At 42.3% G+C, this 21,714-nt stretch overlaps 5 protein-coding genes across 5 annotated transcripts in view; 1 reads left to right on the top strand and 4 right to left on the bottom strand.

Annotated features, from left to right (window-relative positions):
- SS1G_07417 (hypothetical protein) overlaps window positions 1-2,543 on the bottom strand; it is a gene marked incomplete at both ends in the record, with an annotated part of 2,760 nt that extends 217 nt beyond the window's left edge. The window contains 3 exons of the mRNA XM_001591920.1: window positions 92-473; window positions 717-1,420; window positions 1,517-2,543. Coding sequence (XP_001591970.1) covers window positions 92-473; window positions 717-1,420; window positions 1,517-2,543 — 2,113 coding nt within the window. The remainder of the gene's footprint in view (window positions 1-91; window positions 474-716; window positions 1,421-1,516) is intronic.
- Window positions 2,544-4,584: 2,041 nt separating this feature from the next.
- SS1G_07416 (hypothetical protein) lies at window positions 4,585-5,743 on the bottom strand (the record flags this gene model as incomplete). The annotated part of the gene is made up of 2 exons (XM_001591919.1): window positions 4,585-5,616; window positions 5,675-5,743. The coding sequence occupies 2 exons, from the start codon at window positions 5,741-5,743 to the stop codon at window positions 4,585-4,587; spliced, it is 1,101 nt and encodes a 366-aa protein (XP_001591969.1).
- Window positions 5,744-6,031: 288 nt separating this feature from the next.
- On the bottom strand, window positions 6,032-6,516 carry SS1G_07415 (predicted protein; the record flags this gene model as incomplete). Its single annotated transcript, XM_001591918.1, has 2 exons — window positions 6,032-6,373; window positions 6,445-6,516. 2 exons carry the CDS (start codon window positions 6,514-6,516, stop codon window positions 6,032-6,034), a joined length of 414 nt encoding a protein of 137 aa, XP_001591968.1.
- A 5,310-nt stretch (window positions 6,517-11,826) lies between these two features.
- Window positions 11,827-13,686, bottom strand: SS1G_07414 (hypothetical protein; the record flags this gene model as incomplete). Its single annotated transcript, XM_001591917.1, has 1 exon — window positions 11,827-13,686. One exon carries the CDS (start codon window positions 13,684-13,686, stop codon window positions 11,827-11,829), a length of 1,860 nt encoding a protein of 619 aa, XP_001591967.1.
- Window positions 13,687-15,841: 2,155 nt separating this feature from the next.
- Window positions 15,842-21,708, top strand: SS1G_07413 (hypothetical protein; the record flags this gene model as incomplete). The annotated part of the gene is made up of 5 exons (XM_001591916.1): window positions 15,842-15,901; window positions 16,045-16,067; window positions 16,305-20,813; window positions 20,866-21,605; window positions 21,689-21,708. The coding sequence occupies 5 exons, from the start codon at window positions 15,842-15,844 to the stop codon at window positions 21,706-21,708; spliced, it is 5,352 nt and encodes a 1,783-aa protein (XP_001591966.1).
- Between the last annotated feature and the right edge of the window lie 6 nt (window positions 21,709-21,714).

The following is a 21,714-nucleotide window of genomic DNA, read 5'->3' as shown; positions in this document are numbered from 1 at the left end:
CTCGCAAACGCCAAATTATCATAAACATCCGCGCAAGGAATGCCTTCTCTGCCCGCTACCTTTGCTCCATAAACTGTGGGTATAGATTTACCATAGATAACTGCTAATGGAGGATAGCGATTTGCATCTGAGATTTCGGGTTTGAAATGAAGTTCTCTTTTGAATTGGAGTGTTTCGGCGAGAGTGCGACGGAGATATTCTATCGCTTTATCGCGGGGAAGAGTGACGAGGGTAGAAACTGAAGGAGAAGGATTGTAGCTTTTGTTTAGGGAGTTACTCATTTGAGGGGCTAGAGTGCGGTCAGTACCATCCACTCCACGAAGTACTTCTGCCGCTCGACTAGTTTTGGATTGATCGATTGAATGGTTACGATTGTCGTTTTCGGTGCGAGAATTAGATCCAAGATATGGCGAAGAGGGCTGAGGAGTATTTGTACCGGAGCCCGAGCCGGAATTTGAACCCGATGAAGGTTTCTTTCCAGTTATCGTTAGACTTGATAAACTGTTTGGTAACTGAAGATTAAGAATACTGCCAATTCCACTGCCAGATTGAGAAATTGGAGGTAATGGTGGATCTGTAACAGGAGACCAACGATACTTAATCCAATCATCTAAATTGAAGAAGTCGACAGGATATTTCTCTCTCGTATGAAGATCGAAGAAGCATTCTCCATTTTCAGGAAGAAGCACAAAACTAGTCCGTAATGTGAAATTTACTTGAGCCGTTAATACTCTTGAGCTCAGTAGGACAGCATCTCCATTTCTGAAGGGACCTAGGATATTCACACATGATTGTGGAACACCAGCATATATAACCCCACTAAACAACTCAGGTTTTTGATTCACAACATGTCGCGTAATTAAACCTCCTAATGAATGTGCAATCACCAAAGCACCAGTGGGTTTTTCTCCATTAGGACCTGGTCGATTAGAAGGTAATTTCTCCAGGAAGGCTTTAAGCTTTCGACTTAACAGATGTGGACTTAACCTCCAATCATAACCATAATCCCACACTCTCAATTTACCATTTTGGGCATTTTCGCAATTTTCAAGTCGCTTGAATAACCGCCTGGATATGTCTACTGGCCCAATATTCTTTAGCATCCCGGATGGGATAATACTTTCTTCCATCCTCTCCTCATCCTCTAGATTCAAACCAACTTCTAAATCCACTTTACGAATATTGAGTCCTACCTTAACAGGTACCCAAAGTTGATGATTTGGTGCTTTAGCGGATCGAAGTATCGAACCTCGATATCCACCCATAATTACAACATCTCCGGTTAAATTTTCCATGGCCTTATCTAAAGCATTGGTAGGTTTCGTTGATGAGCGAGCATTATCTTTACCGAAGGAATCGTATTTCGAGAATGAGGGACTCGGCTCAAGTGGTTTCTTTTTGGTAACAGCTGGTAATATGTCTGAATGTGAATCAGTAATTGACTTTGATCTGTGTGACGTTGTGCTGGAATTCAAAAAGTTCATGCTAAAGCCAAAACTGGGTACGCGGGGCATACTTGGCATACTGGGCAATTGTGGCATTCGAAAGGTTGAACGATCTTGAAAGGAATCTCTGATAGCTTTAACTCGAGAGTTGACTTGTTCGCGGTGATTTTCAAACCGTGAATCATCACCTAGTGATGAGGTTCGAGATAAGCTATGATATAGTAATGAATCATCAGATGTTGCTCTGCGAATAGTTCTTGGACGTTCCGTTGAACTATTATTACCCGCTATAATTTCATTCTGAAGATGTGAATTACTATGACGTTGTGATGGTCGATATTGAGCTGGAAGGTGCTCCTTTACCTGACGATTATTTGTAGATGATGAACCCTCATCTTTTGAACGACTAGGTGAGGTAGAAAAGGGGTGGAACGTGGCGCTTCTTGGGGCGTGAAAAGATGACCGAGACTTATGATTTGAGCTTGTTGATGTACCAAATAAGTTTCCCACCTGAGACATTGAAGGTAACCCTTTTGGTAGAAGTTTTTTGAGTGCATCAGCACCACTAGATAATGAACTCTGACGTTTCCTTCCAGGATGAAATACACTAGCCATGGCTGATGTGCGAGCTTCATTCGGTGGTTCTATAACCACCGTTGGCTTTGGTTCTGGCCGCGATTGAGGAGGTGGAGGTTTCATAGCGGAATCGAGTTTGGGTGAAAGCTTCGGCGATGGTAGTTTTCCCAATGTCGAGTCCTCCCCTTTTGTATTCCTCGAATCCTCATCGAATGGTGGTTTCATTGTCGGTTCCAAAGTTGGAGTCTCGGGGTCGCTATCAAAATAACCTCCTTCCAAATTATCCATGGCAGCAGCCTTCTCTGCAGCAGGTGTTTTTGAAGACTTCAAACGCGAAGCTGCATGACTGAGAGATACACCGATGATGGATTGTGCATCCTCATCTGATATATGAGGGATCATAATGGTTTCCGCTTCGTCCGAGAGGTCATCGCTGAATTCATTTTGATCTGCCGCAATGGTATTTGATGTTGAAGCATTTAATGGATCGTGAACAATTTGAGGGGGGATTTTTGAAGCCATTTTCCGGTTTCGTCTTTGTTCCCGATTATGTCTTAAAGCCGTTTACATCAATTCTTTCTAATCCATCATTATCATTCCATTCGAGATGTATTTATAAAATGTGGTAGGAAAGAAAAGAGGAAAAAGGATGAAGACGTATTCCGCTGTTTCCGGATGCGATAAGCCTTATGAAATTCCAACACGATAACAAACAGCAAAGGTATAGATTCGTTAGTAATTTCCCATTTAAGAAGGTTGACGGTATCGTGAGCTTATGAGTTTCTCATATAGTAACTGTTGAAGTCGAGATTTCGGTATTGCCAGGTATTTTCATGTGCCGTAAACAACAATAAGGGTCCTCCATAGTCCATAATCCATAGTCCGTAGCCTCGAGTCGGTTGTCCATTGTGCCAGCAAAGTTAATTCCTTGCAATTGACGTAATCCAAGTGGCAGTGTATCACGGAAGGTGGAGTGAATGTGCCGTATATCGTATGTCGTATATCGTATGTCGTATATCGTATATATTCGTATATCGAGTATAAAAATTTTCATTAATAATTGATATGGAGTACCTACCTGTGTATGTCTTTTGTGTAAAAGCGATGAATATTTCATTCACATCTTTCATAGAAGATAAAAGATTTATAAGTGTATACCTAGAAGTTAAGAGATAGATAAGATTATTAATAAGAGAAAAGACAAAATCCCATGTGAACCCTTAAAAATGCTGTGTACCGTTGTGACGATATCTGTCAATAATAAGACAGCATTCACCACACTTCATTAACCTTACTCCCTACCGTACTACCGAAAAACAGATGATATGCATAACACACATGAAATAAAATCTTGGCTATCCATTTCATTCCATCCACAATATCATTTTCAAAACTTCATCCCAAGAACAAACGAACGAACGGCAGCCATTTACAACAACAGGAATCACATTTTAAATTTTAATCCCGTATCCGAAAATACCGAGCTTAAAAACAATAACACCTTACAATACCTAATAAAACCTCCCGCGCGTTTCTCTTCTCTTCTCTTCTTTCCGTTCTCCTTTTCCGAAAACCCTTCTTTCTATACAGAGTATTCCGTAGGTGGGTAAGCGGGATATTGTTTTCATCCTCGGAGTATATAAAAATATCAATTGAAGCTCCACTCTATTTTTTATACTCTACCACCAAACCAAAAGCATAATACCATCAGACGAAAACAAATTCCAAAATTCCCAAATCCACACCCAAAAACAAGTCAATCAACACGCCCCCCTCCCTTCCCCCCTGATCATGATTCCCGAACAATTGAATAATTGAATAATACAAATCCCACCGTTTTCAGGGGCAAAGTCAAGATTAGATCAGCGATCAACACAATTTCCGCGCGCCCCGCGAGGGCTGGGGTTGGGCTGGTTTATGCTTGAAACGATGAAACATAGGTAGTGTACCTAGGTACCTAGTAGTCTTGGCGATCCGGGGAAAGTTTGGTTGGAATTCCTCGTATTTTTAATTTATTGAATTGTTCATTTATTTGGGAGAGTGTTTAATTTAATTATGTGTATTCATAAAATGGAGATAAGGAAAGTAAGTAAGTAATCAATCGATCAAGCAGAATTATTTGCAGAATTAAAAAAGGGGCAAAAACGAAAAGGTATTAGATCAAAGAATTTTTAAAATTCTGGCTATTTGATATTTAAATACTTCAAGACAAACAGGAGGAATGGCCTATCCAACTCTGTATCCATAGATTCCAGGTAGAAAAAACCCTGTATTTATCCAGAAATGTATCCCATCCCACGATCCATACATGCCCATGCGTATATATCCAGAATTAAAAAAATTAACAATGACGAGAAGAAAATGCGCGCGAAGAAAAAACTTCTGATCCAAACTGTCGTTGCCGAGACCAGACTCTAAAGAATTAACAAAGTAAACATCAACATCCCTAAGGTATCTATCCCCTTTTCGTAGACCCGAGCCATGATAGCTTTGTTATCGGAGCCCCGAAATTCCATTATAATGTAATAGCGTGAAAATTGTCGACTCGAGGTTACGCAGATGCTTACAAGAAGAAGGCAGCGAAACCGAAAACGGCTGCGACGGCAGCACCTCCAACTTGAACGTTGCTAGCAGCACCGGTGAAGACAGCTGGGGTGGAGGTGGTCGGGGTAGAAACGTTGTGTGGGACGGTGATGTATCCAGTGGAAGATGGCTTGGCTGGGGAACCTGGAGATCCTGGGGAACCTGGAGAGCTTGGGGAGCTTGGGGAGCTTGGGCTACCTGGGACACCTGCAGTGGCGGTCTCAACTCCTCCAGTGACGGTGGAGTAGATGACGGTTGGGATACAGGTGGTGATGGCAATGACGGAGACGGAACCAGCTGGGACGGAAGGAATACCGACGGCAGAGCTGACGGAGGCGGATGGGCTGACGTAGATTGGGGTGAAGGTGTTGACTGGTGTTACGGTGGAAGTACTAAAGTAGGAACTTGGGCAAGATCCTTCGTGAGCTGGGTTGCATCCACCTGGAATACCGGCAATGCTGGTTGGGACGCTGCCAGCTGGGGAGGAAGGAGCACCTGGTGTTACGGTGGAGGTGCTGAAGTAGGAACTTGGGCAAGATCCTTCGTGAGCTGGGTTGCATCCACCTGGAATACCGGCAATGCTGGTTGGGACGCTGCCAGCTGGGGAGGAAGGAACTCCTGAAGATGGAACAGAGCCTCCTGGAACGGTGGAAACTCCTTCAGCGCTGGATGGGGAGGAACCCGCTGGTGCACTTGAGGATGGGACGGATCCTCCTGGAGCGCTTGAAACTGGGGAGCCTCCTCCTGGAGCACTTGAGGCTGGGGAGCCTCCTCCTGGAGCGCTTGAAGCTGGGGAGCCTCCTCCTGGAGCACTTGAAGCTGGAGAGCCTCCTCCTGGAACACTGGAGGCTGCTGGAGCACTGTTGGATGGCTGGCTACCTGGGGTGACGGAGGAACCGGAAGCATCAGTGGTAGATGGCTTTGGGTAGACAGTGGTGGAAACCTGGGTGCTACGAGCTGGGCAGTTGGTGACGGTGGCAGCGCAGGAGGTGATGGTGACTTCCTCAGTGACCTAGTACACATTAGCCCCATGAACTCACACCTTTGGAATCATGTATGGTCCAACTTACGTAGTCAGTGGAGGTGGCAGCCATAGCGGCACCAGCGAACATGGAAACGGCGATAACGGAGAAACGCATTTTGAATATTATTTTGAAATTTTTGGGCTTGGGTTAAAGGTGCTGAAAGAGCGGTAGTAGAAGGATTTACTGAGGTTTTAAATCTGCAAAGTTGGTTCTGTAAAGAATGGACGACCTAGGTCAAAAGAAAGATATGTACGAAATCTGAAGATTTGACTTTTGTTTGGATGAAGAGAAGAGTGAATGTCGGAGGGGAGGGGCAAGTCAACCCCATATAAGCTTGGGAGATTACACCAAGATGGGAGATGGGGCGTGATGGACAGGGAAGGACAGGGAAGAGCTTCTTTTTCAGCGGTCCCATGTGGAGAAGGCTTTTTTTACACTTTCACTTTCACTTTCGCTTTTCGCACCACTAAAAGGGGTTCGTTGATTGGAAGGGGCCGAGAGAAGAATAGCAATAATACTCTCCCAATTTCGACCTTGGACTGTGACAGGGGAACATCCTTCAAACCGGTAGTCATGCATGCGAACCTTGGCTAATAAAGCGAGTAGGGTGTAGCCATTTGGTGACCAGTGTACACCGACTGACAAGAGTGTAGATACAGGGTAAAGATCCAATTGACATCCATCCACTTTGAGCCGTTGATTAACAGGAGAAGTGTTTCTTTTCCCATTTCTCAAGTTGAGTTTCTAGATTCAATTCATACACCTAACCTATGAAAATTGGTATCACTAGAGGAGACTGAATAGTTCATCCGTACCTTGCGGATTGGATGTTTCACGACTTGGGTTTTCATGTCCACCGAAGGAAGGCCGGGCCATAGAGAATGCATGGTGGGAACTTTGAAGTCTTGGAGGCTTTGTACCTGCGTGAGGAATGGATGATATGCTTGTTTGAAAGTTTAATGTACCAGGATTGGCCATGAATTGTTGAATTGATGATGAATTGATGGTTTGATGAATTCATTATTTTATTACCTACGTATTCAACAAGTGAGAACCCCTATAATTGACTGGTGCATAATTCTGAATTGGTTTGTTTGACTACCTAGGTAGATATTATGTAAGAATCTTAGGAGTAACAATTATCCATCCAAAACTCCTTGTGAGAATTTAGAAGTGTGATCTTGAGGCGGAGCATCTTCTTCTATTCCGTGAATGACTTATAGCTTTGCTTTCTATTGTTTTCTCATTTTAGGAATATTAGGATTCTACTCTCCTACATCTTCATCCTAATGCTTACTAGGTATTCAAAGGAACATTTAACGGCTCAAAGCTTCTATTTCTAGACCATTGATCATTTCATTATCTGGAGTAGTGGCTGTTCTATTATGGCTGATGCTGTTTACAGAGTACTAGGTAGGTTGATTGTTTCAGAAAGGGTAGGTAATGAATGAACATTTGGTAAGTCTTACAATCAATCAATCGATCAATCAATCGATCAATCAATCAATCCATCCATCAATCAATCAAATCCATCAATCCAATAATCATGAAATTCTCCGTACTCTCTTCACTCTATCGAATTAAACGCTCAATATTCTATCCCTCCTTCCCACTCGAGCCAGTCATGATTCAAATCCCAATTAAAAAATAAAAAAAGAGTTGATCATGCTCCGTAAACCGTGCCTCGCCTGTTTTTTATTTAAGCATCTTTTTTGAACCTAGAAGAAAATCGTCCGTCGTCTCAATAATTTCCAAATATATTCAAAATTCAATGCTTAATCCTCATCGGGATGAAAAGGACTCCAAATATTTGGTAGATCATAATTTCCAATCGGCCAAAAACAATTCATGATTCACGCACTTTTCCTGAGATTTGGTCACCGTTTTTTATTGGGAAGTTTCTATTTTGGTTTGAATCCGCAAAATGATGCCATTTGATTAACCTACTTACCCTACTTACCTTACTCCGTAAATTTACTCTGCTTGGTACACCAGTCACTCGTAAGGATATCTTTAAGATTTGTCTTGTAAATTGCTGAATTTACAATACGAGCTTTCATCGTGGTCAAGTTGGCAATTTCACCCACGGAGTAAAATCACATTGCCGTATTCACTTTATTCATTAAACGGTTCTCCCGAATTCATATCTTACTCCATATTTCCTACCATCAAAAATGGAGGCCCGTTTTATTTTACTATCGATTTTCGAAGACATGTATGGATGCTATCTCTGGCTTTGACTGGCTGGACTGCCTCGAATGGCTCGACGGCCTTCACTGGCTCGACTAACTTGATACACCGGCGTCTCCTGTGCGGATATTTTCCTCCACAATAGCGCCCACCTTATCGATAAATGCCAAGATATCGAGGATTTGCCGTTAGTAAATATCCGTGAAAAAGGGGCATGATGAAGAATTGAAGAAGTAAAGAAGTAAAGAACTTGTCTTGTCATACGTACTTCGTACTTTGAAAACTCAAAAATATGGAAAGAGTTCATGCAATTGTGCAGGTTCATCCTCATTATCTTCGATTTATCAATATTGATTTCTTTTATCTCTAGGATTTCCTCATCGTATACTCATTGTATATAACCAACCATTCACATTCATCTCCAAGAGATGTAGAATGTTACAATTCTGCAATTCTACAATTCTGTATATTGATCGATGGAACTTACTCAATATTACTACTCGAGTATACTGAATATTTACAACACCAATTCACACTCAATACAATTTATTTAAACACTAACATGCAAAGCATCTATCTACACGGATTTAAAAATCGTCAGCTAATCTTTCGTTAATCATTACCACCTATGATTTTAACGGACAGTACAGTACATTCATCCCATCCATCTAATTGTTAAGAATCCAACAGATCCGACCTACGCATACTCAAATCAATCATGTTACACACACTCAGTATATCTCGCGAAATCAAGACGAAATATCCATTCACATACAAATTTCATACCATACCAATCCATCTCTATACCTACCAAATCTATTCTTAATCCACAGCAGCAAAATTTCTACTACTCAACTAATGCCCATCCCATCCCATCACCGCCAACCCTCCCCTGCCTCACAACAACAACAACAACACTCACCCACCAACAGCAAGCCAAACCAATCCCAACCCCAACCCGCAAAGCACAAACAAGAATATATAAATTCCAACAACCTCAATTCTACCACATACGACCATAGACTGAAGAGAATTGGGCATCCCGTCCGCTCTGCCATACACAAGCTTCAGATCGGTGGATTAGTAGTTGGGTGGGTGACCACCAGCGAATCCCTACTGTTGTATGTTTTCTACTTTTTTTTTTTTTTTTTTTTTTGATATTGTGATGTTGTGTCTCCTTTTGCTGTGTGGTGTTGTGTTTATATAGATAGGTAGGTAGATATGTTGAGATGAGATGGAAGCTTGTTATTCGATTGGATTCGATACAAAGGATTGAAGATAGAGAGGGGAAGGAAGGGATTGATGCCATATATATTGTTGCGAGAACATGTCTGTCTATCATATACCAAGATTACCATATCCGAGTTGAATAGTTTCTACCGGGTTTCCCGATATAGATTTTTGTGGTTCATAGTTTTCATGTATAGCTGAATATCATATTCAAATGAATGAACACCTGCCGTTTTTTGGGGTTCAACTTAAGAGACAGCTGTGATTCTACATCGAATACATCTGTCTATCTATCTATGCTGTACTGCGGTTAATATACTTTTCTCACAAATACAAAGCTATACTACGAAAATGGGCATTATAATAAGATCATACATCCTATGATTAAGTCCGGATGGATGGAATTAATAGTGTACTATCGGGGGATTTTTTTTTTCTCTTGATATTTTATTTAATCAATTAATCATCCATCCAAACAGTTCCTACTCCAATAAACACCAGAAACATAACAATCCAAAGACAAAAGAGAGCACTTTATAATTATTCATCAAACTTATCCTCCTCCTCCTCCTCATTCTTATTCTCATCCCCTTCCTATTCAATCTCAATCCCCAATCCAATCCCACCACATTCCCAATCAAACTCAAACACAAACCACTCCCCTTTCAATTTCCAACTTTCAACTTCAAGCTTTCAACCCTGTAATTACAATCCATCAAGCAGTCTCCTCCTCCCAGTTAAGAATACCACTTTACATCTTTCTTTCTCTATTATCATCCTTCTACAAATTCTTTATAGATTCATATACGAGTAAACATCAAGAGGATAAATATAAAAGTTAATTATTAAATAAAATCAAAAAATCTAGTCTATTAATAACATGTTACGAGGTTTGCCGTCTAGATCACGTGGAAGTGCTCTAGGCTCTCGAGGTGGTTTATAACTAGGCGTCAAGCAGGGACTTAAAGTAATGACAATAATGCAATTCGTAACTAATAGTAGAGTATACTAAATGATTGATCTTGAGCACGAAGCTCTATACAAAAGAAATCCATCTTGATTATATAGTCCTTCATGCTTCTATGATCACTAGTGATCACCTATATCGTTATCCTTAGTGATCACTACTGATCATTTGTGATCACGTGTCTTGGTAGTTGTGTAGCCTGTCGTAACATAACAACAAGTATTTTCTTTTTCTCTTTTATGCCTTTTATTTCTTTATTATATTATTATATTATAAATAAATATTTGAGTTTGAATTTATTTGAGAATAATAAAAGAATTGAAATTATTCTTGCTAATAATAGTAGGTAGGTAATTACATAACCGGATTGGATGTCTAGTGGATTTTCTTCATGAATTCATACTCCAAAGAGATTTTACTCCAAAGAGACTAATATTACAAGGCAAGTCATAGATTCATAGAGTTCTGTCACGATTCACCATTAGGATTGATGGTGTTACGATGGTAGCAAACTGATTAATTAGGAGAGCTTAGGCCTTGTGCAAACACGATCAGATTTCATCGAATTAGTATGTGATCTTGGTCACCTGAAGATCGTGTATGCACGCACCATTAGAAATCACGTGATAAGGAGCCCTCAAAGCTCCTAGAGCTCCAGGAGCCCTGAGGAGCCAGAAAGCTCCTGGGGGCTCCCTTCTTCGTTCATTATATAATCAGAGTAGTTTCATAGTTTAGGAGCTTCGTGCTCAATTTAGTTATCAATTAGTTTATCTACATTCTATTTGATCTAGTAACGAATTCACTTTCAAGTGAATACCAGTGATAAAGCCTTAACCTATAACTACCAACCGACGAACCTTAGGCAGCCGCTGCCTTTAGTACAGTATCGTTACAAGTTCCAAGCTTGTGAAGAGAATATTTCAATAAAACAATAGAATAAAATGAAAGAGAGTACTATAATTAGAATTTAGATCAGATCAAATAAAGTAACAATCAGAGAGAGGAGAGGAGCACTAGGAAATTAATATCCAAAAGTACCTACCTAGGTAAATCTTAATTACATTGTAATTAATCGCCACCAACTCTACTGCTGGTCCAATTAATTAGCAATTAGATATCTAAGTATTCACCTATCTATCCAACTATTTATTCTTATTTTGATTTCATTTTTGCATATTAAGTATTCAGATTTGAGATTATTGATAAGATCTCACATAGCGACTTAGACAACGACATAGAGATATTTTCACTTTACGAATTCATAAGATGGGAAAAAACATATTAAGAACTCTTTTTTTAATTAATGGATTTTTATTGTAAGATAGGAAAAACATAGAAACATGACCCTTTTGTTTATTTCCAATTCATGGATTCATAAGATAGGAAAAAAACATAGAGAAATTTTTTTTTGATTATATTTTAAATTGATAGATTTGTAAAATAGGAAAAACATCCTAAGAAACGTGACCCTCTTGTATATTTCTAATTCATGGATTTATAAAATAAGAAAAAACATGTTAAACTTATTTTTTTTTTTCAATTTCATAGATTCATAATATAGGAAAGACATATTGAGAAATATTTTCTATAATTATGATATATTAAGAAATATAACCAAGGAAAAAGTGATTACCAGAGTCCAGCTCTGATAATCTTCAGATGTGATGTAAAGAAACAACATTTACCGATCCTTCTCCTTATGAAATGAGATATGATATCCACTTACCTCCTCTGTGTGAGTTTAATGTGAATGAATGACTTACCTCGATCTTTCTCGGTCCTCGCCCCTTCACTACTTCACTCATTTGCTTCATCGGCTGAGTCTCTTTGCTGGTCTCTTGGCTGGTGCCCATTCCGAAACGTCGCTGTCGTCGGAAGAATCATCATCGCTGTTGCTGCCTTCGTTCTCAATGACTTTCCTGGATCTCTTCCTCATAACACGAGTTCTCTTGGCTGGGTTGCTTTGTGTGCTCGATGATTGTGTTTGTCCTCGGGTGTCAACAACGATGGTGTCACCGTCTACATCCAAGATATTTTCATCAATGCTGAACTCTACTTGATCGTCCTGATCCATCTCAGCTGCCTTTCTCTTGTTGCTCTTTGCGTTTGACGGACTTCTGGCATCCGATGCCTTTTTTCCAGTTTTCAAACGTGCTTGTTTTTGAATGCTTCTGCCAGCGACGTACATGTTAAGATTGTTCATGTGTTTGTCCAAGGAGTTTGAATTGGGGCGTTTGTCGCGGACACTTTGTCGGTTAGCGGGTTCGAGCTCCAAGTGCTTGACAGTCAACTTATAGCAAAGGGTGTTCTCGTAAGAATAGTCGTTAGCAAGATTAACGTAATTTGGGTTGGCGTACTCTTTCTCTGCGCTGCGGATGAAATTCCGGACGACCCTTTTCATCTCGACGTGATCTCTTGTGATCGCCATCTTGTTTCGTCCCTCGGCGAGGACACGATCATCAGGCCGAACATTGAAATTGGCGCAGATGTAGCGAAAGTCAAGAAACTTCTCTAGACAGTAGAGATGAACATGGCCGGCATTGTGGAAAGGGTCAGTGATAAGCGGATCGGACGATTGCTCATCGAAGGCGACACGGTATTGGCCTTTGAGGATGGTGCCCTTGCGGGCTGGGCAGTCTTCAAAACGGCATTTGTCGGAGTTTGGGTGTGCGTAGCGTGCGGCAGAGTCGGATGGGACGCTTTGAATCCAGAGTGTGAGTCCAGAGGCTTTGGTGTGTCTCTGTCCTCCCATGTTGTGACCTGGATGGTTGAAGATGAACTCTTTGATCTGGCTGACGGTATACTTGGCGTACGGGTTCAATTCTCCGTCTGTGGTGTACCGGAAAGGAACGACACCGGCACGATTTGGATTTCCCCAGTTTTGAGGTTGTTGTGCAAGGGGAGTGTAGTACGAGGATGGATTAAGCGACTGGATGTTCTTGCTGCGCTTGTTCTTACCTTGTGTTGCCATATTAGGTTTAATCCAACTCTTTCCAGGTACCTTAGTAGGCCTGACATTGACTTCTGGTTCCTTTGGTTCTGGTGATTGTGTTCGCTCAAATTCTTCTTCTGTGTCCGACATTGCCAAGTCCTCTGGATCCCAGCCTGGTCCAACATTGTCGATGCCATCGATGACGAATTGATTGATCTCGTCGTCAACCTCTCTGTGTCGTTTCAACCCTTGTTGAAGTGCCTCCATAACGCTTCGGGGCAAGTTTCCAAAGGAATCGATGATGTGCAATGGATAGCCTGGGCTAGGGAAAGCATTCAAGATGGCGTGCCGGTAACCGTTGCCGAACTCGAAATGAGCAGGGAATTTTTTGACTTGTTGCATGCTTGGAACCGGAAAACTGGCTGGCTGAAATGGGTTGATGTTGCCAGTGAAACCGTTGTTCAAGAAGTTGGGGTTGACTGTTGCGTTATCAGTAATGAGAGGAACGGGTAACTCAACTTGGGTGTTGTTTCCTTGCGAAATGCCAGCCATCCCTTGAGGGGCTGGCGTGTCAATCATCTCCACATCCGTGTCGTTGAGGAAGTCTCCAAAGTCGAAGGTTGAAGGATCAGGAAGATTTCCAAGGCCTTCGACTGGGAAAACAGGAGAGCGGAGGTCAATTTGATCCAATGTTTGAAATTGGTCAAGCATGAATTGATCAAAGTTGAATTCAGACATGTTGTTTAATTTAGCAGCTCAGCTGTACTAAATTGGATGGACGTTTTACTACTTGGATTGAATGTAGTAAATGAAAAATGAAAAATGACGGTCTATGTAATCGTAATAGCAATGCTAGTGGATTGAATCTTGAGATTGGAAGATTGTGAGTAAGACAAGAAAGGTAGAGATAATAGGGATTGTTAGCAAATCTATATACCTTAATTCATGCTTTGTTTTCTAGTTAATTGTTTATTTCTTTGTATGTGTACGCACAAAGGACCTTTTAACAGATCAACTACCCGACCAAGCAGTGCACATTATTCCTCCTATTCACCAAAAAATAACAATTGAATTGAGGAAGTCAACAAAGGTAGTCGTTGTCCTCTTTGTACCTTAAGACACTAACAATAGATGATCTCCTCCAATTTCCAGCAGTATTGACAAAAGACGATGATCTGTATCCCAATGATGCCCCTTGCCCCGCAACCTATCTGGTGTAACATAGTAAAACTGATTTTTAACACTGAGATAGAATCAATAATCTTGAATTCAGCCCACGTTGGCTAAACCGGCTGAACATTCCACTGGAATCAGAAGCATGTGCCCGCCAAATAACACTTTTACTATCTGGAGTAGAAGGAACATTTGATAATCCTTGATGAAGAATTATGGTTGTCTGGTGTACAGAACTGTTATGGGAAATTCTCTAATTGAGAGAACTTTTAAGAATTAGCTGGAATTCTTGCAATGCTTGAAGTAATTAAAAGTGAGGCATGAACAACAATATCAGAAGGTCTCCAAGATAATCAACAACCAGCACGAAGCTGTTCAGAACAGGTCTGTGTATCTTGTTTGTAACATCATGTTGTTGCACCCAAGTAGGGAATAGACAAAGAGAAACAAAGGTTTGATAAAAATAGGACATACCAATGATAAAGAAGCTGCGAGCATGAAAGAATAAGTCATGAAAATAGCCCTGTAGCAAAATAGATTGAACCATCACAATTCGAAGTTAGGTATACAAGCGCTCCAATTCAAGATCGAGCAAGGTCTTTCTTGTGTATACCAGTAGGTAAATTAGGAAGCAGCTATACGCAAAGGTGATGCAGAAATTCCCTGCCCATTGATAGGATAGAGTGAATTAATTTCGAACATGGTAACAATCAAGGAATCAAATAATTTATCTAGACATGGAATGGATTGAATGATTGAGATAATTTGAAATATTGAACAGTATAAATTGAAGATTGTTGAAGATGGATGTTGATGTTGATGAAGGTGGAAAGAGAGGTTGAGGTTTTCGAGCCGTTAAAAAATTTATATGAAGAAAAAACTCTCAAACGTTTATGGTCCGTGCAGCATTAGCTTGATAACTCCTTCAATCACATGATGATAAAAACTAACGAAACTTGATTGGTTCATTCTGACAAGTAAAATTTTGGTGGATCAGTTTGGTGGGACATTTTGGTGGGACATTTTGGTGGTACAAATGTCTCTGGTTGGCTTCAGCAAAAAAGAGACCTCGGGAATGCCGTGTTATTAGCATTTCTTTGTTTTGGAAACATCTCGACTAGGCACATTCTTCGACAGTACATCTACAGAGTACATCTACATGTACAGAGCACATGTACGTCGTACATCAAATCTAATTGGTTATCGATAGTAGTTTTGTTGCTTCTAAACCAAAATCAAAAATGCACTCACTCCACACTCTCTTCTAAAAATATTCCCAACTTCACTTCATACAATACTCTTCTGTTGAATATTAATGAACTGCTGAACTTGACTTGGCTGGCAACCTGATCGGCTATTCGTTACTCCGTATTTTCGTCCGATACCCCATCATACGAATGCAAACGTCGGCAGGCCGATCTACCCAAATTAGAATAGAAATACAGGGCATGACGAATGTTGAACATCTAATAAATCCCCCATTCAATATGCTTCTGCTGGAGAAGTAATACTGATTTCGATTTCGAGTAACCAACCATCGTTTGCCTTTTGCATATTCCACCTACTTTCCATCCTTCTTTTGCTCAAGCTTCCAGCTTCCGGCTTCATGTTTTTACCCACTTACCATACTTTAATCGCCCCTTGAAAACATTAATTTGCACTTCCTTGAGAAAGTGTGCCCTCGTTTGCTCATATTCCCTCATATCGAGTCGCACCGAACATGGAGGAGAATAATCCGGAGTTGCAGGCAAAGCTGCAGGAATTAGAACATGAGCTGGAGGTTAGTTATGGCGTTCCCAATGACGGGGGATTTGTTTTAGCTGCGTCGTGTGTGCTCTTGTGCCAAATGCATGCAGGGTGACATTGTCTGGGATAGATTAGATGCTTTCCAGTGCCAGATTGCTGATACAACTTTTGCTTTAGGAAGGGGATATTACGGAGAAGGGGTACGTTTGCTCAATGCTATGCTAAAAGCATTCAACATCTCATATGATATATCAGTCCTGATTCCTCGAACACAGATATCAAAAGCGACGCACATTCTTACTTTCACAATACCTGGGCGCCGCACCGATTGCCGCAGAGCTGACAGGGTTGCGCATACATGCTCCTGATGACAGCATACACCCCTCGAATGATGGTTCGCGCTCTGCATCTCTTGCAACCCTCAATTCGAACTCCAGGGCTGCAAGCGGGAGTTACCTATCGCAAAACTACGGCGCATCTCAAATTCCTGGTCGAACCGCTACAATGGCTAGTGATACAGAAAGTTTCGGAGCCAACAGAGCACAAGACGGGCGAACATTTTCATATGCCGGCAGACCTCAGGATTTAAGGCTGGCGGTACATAATCCCACCACCCAGCGTCATAGCTCTTATAGTCAGGCTTCATCATATCAACCTGGCTCCCCAGGAACCGGAGACTATCAGCAAGATCGTCCAAATGAGCCAAGTATGAGACTGGGGTCGATGGCTTCTAGCACAAATTATGCTTTCAATCCGGCACATCAAAGTGGCTATATGGAACATCAGGGGGACGTCTACGATCAGAACCATGCAGAAATGATGATGGACTCCCACGGTACCATGCTTGGGGAGTCGCAGCAAGGATATTTTTCAGACTTTGCCGGACAACAAGGGTATGAGAATAATGGACCAAATTCATACGGTGGTGGGCCACATCGATATTCTTCCAGTGACGCATTCTCTCCAACAGCGGCAATGGCGCCGCCAATGCTGACCACCAGCGACTTACCTCCTCCCGCCGCCCTGGAGTACCAAATGCCCCTGGAGCCTCGAGATGTCCCATTCGCCGTCTACGATCCACATGATAAAAATACCCCCATGTCTAAATTTGATAATATTGCGGCTGTTTTGAGACACCGGGGTAGTGCAAGAGCGAAGATGCCAGCATACTGGGTATTAGACAATAAAGGAAAGGAAATTGCTTCTATTACTTGGGAGAAACTTACTAGTCGAGCTGAAAAGGTTGCGCAAGTAATTAGAGATAAAAGTTCTCTCTATAGAGGTGATCGAGTGGCGTTGATATATCGCGAATCCGAAGTCATCGAATTTGCCATCGCTTTACTTGGATGTTTCATTGCTGGAGTGGTGGCAGTTCCTATTAATGATCTCGACGATTATGCAAAACTTAATACGATTTTGACCTCTACACAAGCACATCTTGCACTTACCACCGACAACAATTTGAAAACATTCCAGCGAGATATCACAAGCCAGAAGCTAAATTGGCCAAGAGGAGTAGAATGGTGGAAGACAAATGAGTTTGGTAGTTGGCATCCAAAGAAAAAGGATGATGTACCACCTTTGACTGTACCAGATTTAGCTTATATTGAATTTTCACGAGCTCCTACAGGCGATCTCCGTGGTGTAGTAATGAGTCACCGAACAATCATGCATCAAATGGCATGTCTCAGTGCTATCATATCTACAGTACCGTCTGGTGGACGTGGTGATACTTTCAATCCCGAGCTAAGAGATAAAAGCGGAAGATTGATGACTGGCGGTAGCAGTCGTGGCGAGATCTTGCTCTCTTATTTAGACCCACGGCAAGGAATTGGTATGATACTGGGAGTCCTATTGACAGTATATGGTGGGCACACAACTGTCTGGCTTGAAAGTAAGGCTGTTGAAACACCTGGTCTCTATGCTCACCTTATCACAAAGTACAGAGCCACCCTCATGGTGGCAGATTACCCGGGCTTGAAAAGGGCAGCTTATAACTACCAGCAAGATCCAATGACTACGCGAAATTTCAAAAAGGGAATGGAGCCAAACTTTCAAAATGTTAGATTGTGCCTGATAGATACACTGACAGTCGATAGCGAGTTCCACGAGGTTCTAGCAGATCGATGGTTACGGCCCATGCGAAATCCTCGTGCGCGGGAATTGGTTGCCCCTATGTTATGTTTACCAGAACATGGTGGTATGGTGATTAGTATGCGAGATTGGTTGGGTGGTGAGGAACGTATGGGATGTCCCTTGAAACTGGACATTGGATCAGATGGCAATTCTATCGAGGAGAAGTCCGAAGAAAAGGAGAAGTCGTCTGGTAATGGGTTTGGAAGTCTCATAGGAGGCGGAACAGTAGCTCCAGCTGAACAGAAAGGAAGAACAGAACTAAGTGAAGTTCTCCTGGATCGAGAAGCGCTCAAAACTAATGAAGTTGTTGTGGTCGCTATCGGCGAGGAAGCGCGTAAGAAAGCCAGTAGCGAACCAGGAACGGTGCGTTGTGGTGCTTTTGGTTTTCCAATACCTGACGCTACTTTAGCGGTAGTGGATCCAGAAACTGGTCTTCTAGCGTCCCCACATTCTGTAGGTGAAATCTGGGTAGACTCCCCATCTCTATCAGGGGGTTTCTGGGCCTTGCCGAAACATACAGAGCAAATTTTCCATGCTCGACCATATAAATTTGAGCAAGGAGACCCGACTCCAATGATGGTGGAGCCAGAGTTCCTTCGTACAGGTCTTCTCGGAACAGTGATCGAGGGCAAGATTTTCGTCCTTGGCCTATATGAAGATCGTCTCCGCCAAAAGGTTGAATGGGTTGAGCATGGCCACGAAGTCGCAGAACATCGATACTTCTTTGTACAACACATAATAGTGAGTATCATGAAGAACGTACCCAAGATTTACGACTGCTCCGCATTTGATGTCTTTGTCAATGATGAGCATCTCCCGATCGTTCTGTTGGAATCACCTTCCGCATCAACAGCACCTGCTGCCTCTGGTGGACCTCCACGCCAACTGGATACTGCGCTTCTAGATTCCCTGTCAGAGCGATGTATGGAAGTATTGATGCAAGAACATCATCTAAGGGTCTATTGTGTGATGATTACAGCACCAAATACTCTCCCGAAAGTCCTAAAATGTGGCCGAAGAGAGATTGGTAATATGCTTTGCCGTCGCGAGTTTGATCTTGGAAATCTTCCTTGTGTTCATGTAAAATTCGGTGTCGAACGAGCTGTCCTTAACTTGCCTATTGGTGTGGATCCTATCGGTGGCATATGGTCACCGCTTGCCGCTCAAGCTCGTGAAGATATATTATCCCCTGGCGACAAGCAATACTCCGGAATCGATCGTCGCGAAGTAGTAATTGATGATCGAACTTCCACACCTCTAAATAACTTCCTAAGCATAGTTGACTTATTACAATGGCGCGTGGCACGACAGGCTGACGAACTATCCTACTGCACTATAGACGGCCGAGGTAAAGAAGGAAAGGGAATCACCTGGAAGAAATTCGACACGAAGGTTGCTGCTGTGGCTATGTATCTCAAGAATAAGGTCAAGATAAGGCATGGCGACCATCTGATTCTCATGTATACGCATTCCGAAGATTTTGTATATGCAACGCACGCATGTTTTTGCTTAGGAGCAACAGCTATACCCATGGCTCCTCTTGATCAAAATCGCCTGAACGAAGATTCACCCGCATTCCTACATATGGTTTCCGATTACCATGTGAAGGCTGTTTTGGTTAATCAGGACGTCGACAACCTAATGAAACAAAAAACAGTCTCACAACACCTTAAACAATCGGCACAGATTCTGAAGGTACAGGTGCCGAGCATATATAATACTTCGAAGCCACCTAAGCAAAACAACGGTTGCAGAGATCTTGGCCTTACGATGCTACCAAACTGGGTTCAGCCAGGATACCCTGCTCTTGTTTGGACATATTGGACCCCTGATCAACGTAGGATCGCTGTGCAACTAGGCCATGATACCATCATGGGTATGTGCAAGGTGCAGAAAGAGACTTGTCAAATGACAAGCTCGAGGCCTGTTCTAGGTTGCGTGAGAAGTACCACTGGTCTAGGTTTCATCCACAGTGTTCTTATGGGTATATTCGTTGGGGCCCCAACTTACCTGGTTTCTCCCGTTGAATTCGCACAAAATCCAGTATCACTTTTCTTAACTTTATCGAGGTACAAGATTAAGGATACCTATGCCACACCTCAAATGCTTGATCATGCAATGGCCGTCATGCCAGGCAAAGGTTTCACTCTTCACGAGTTGAAAAACCTGATGATTTCAGCCGAAGGAAGACCTAGAGTTGATGTTTTCCAAAAAGTACGTCTTCATTTTGCTGCGACTGGTCTTGATCGTACTGCTATAAATACGGTATATTCGCACGTTTTGAACCCAATGATCGCATCTCGCTCATATATGTGTATTGAACCAATTGAGCTGTGGCTAGATACTCAAGCTTTACGTCGGGGTATGGTATATCCTGTCGATCCAGAATCAAACCCGAAAGCACTCATGGTTCAAGATTCTGGCATGGTTCCTGTGTCAACTCAAATAGCTATCGTTAATCCAGAAAGCCGTTGTCTTTGCCACGAAGGTGAATATGGTGAAATTTGGGTCGAGTCAGAGGCATGCGTCAGAGCATTCTATGGATCGAAAGATGCTTTCGATTTCGAAAGATTTGATGGGCGTACTGTTGATGGTGATCCAAATGTACAATACGTCCGGACAGGAGACTTAGGTTTTCTACATACCGTCAGCCGACCTATAGGGCCAGGTGGTGCGCTAGTCGAGATGCAAGTACTGTTTGTTCTAGGAAGTGTTGGGGAGACATTCGAAATAAACGGCCTTAGTCATTTCCCGATGGATATTGAAAGTTCAATAGAGAAATGTCATCGTAACATTGTCCCTGGAGGATCGTAGGTTTTTCCCTTTTGATTTCTTGGAGCCATTGAAGCTAATAATATTTAGTGCCGTATTTCAAGCCGGCGGACTTATCGTTGTATTGGTGGAAGTAGGAAGGAAATCATACCTTGCTTCCATTGTACCAGTTATAGTGAACGCCATTCTAAACGAACATCAAATCGTCGTTGACATCGTTGCTTTTGTTAATAAGGGTGATTTTCCCAGATCCCGACTTGGGGAAAAGCAACGGGGCAAAATTCTAGCTACTTGGGTCACACGCAAAATGCGTACAATGGCACAATTTGGTATCCGAGACGCCGAAGGGGGTCTCTCGGACGTCACAGAGACCATGGAGCCACGCAGTGGCATCCCTAGTGTTCGTAATGGTAGCGTCATCGCGAGCAGCCTCCGCAATGTTGAGCCTGCTCCTCAAATAGTTGAGGAACAGGAACGCGAGCGTCAGCGTGCGGTGTCACAACATAGTTTCACACCCATCCCGGCTGGCATATCTGAAATGCCAGCAGATAATTATGATGCACCTTCAATGCGATCATTGAATGAAGCAAATTTCAGCATGAGACACAATGATGACACACCTACAAATTCACAACATGATCATTTCGAACCAGGCAGCAATTTCTATGGTGGACAAATCAATTTCGATAATCCATATTCTGATTTTGTAGTCCCAGGATTTGGTCCAAATCCAGGTGAAACCCCGACGACGGGGCCGACACCCGGAATGGACATGGATATGGGTCCTCGGCATGGCAACGTCGATGCAGGTGATCAGTGGAGTTTATCGGGTCAGCAGCAGCAACAGCAAGAGGGACCTAGGATCGGCGGAGGGCTGAGAGTTCATAATATGGATGATGATGACGATTGGAAGGAAACTCTGATGCACTATAATCGAGC

Source organism: Sclerotinia sclerotiorum, genomic scaffold (genome assembly GCF_000146945.2).
Source record: "Sclerotinia sclerotiorum 1980 UF-70 scaffold_9 genomic scaffold, whole genome shotgun sequence".
In the NCBI taxonomy this organism is placed as follows: domain Eukaryota; kingdom Fungi; phylum Ascomycota; class Leotiomycetes; order Helotiales; family Sclerotiniaceae; genus Sclerotinia; species Sclerotinia sclerotiorum.
Note: the sequence above shows the minus strand (reverse complement) of the source record. Positions and strands in the feature narration are given on the sequence as shown.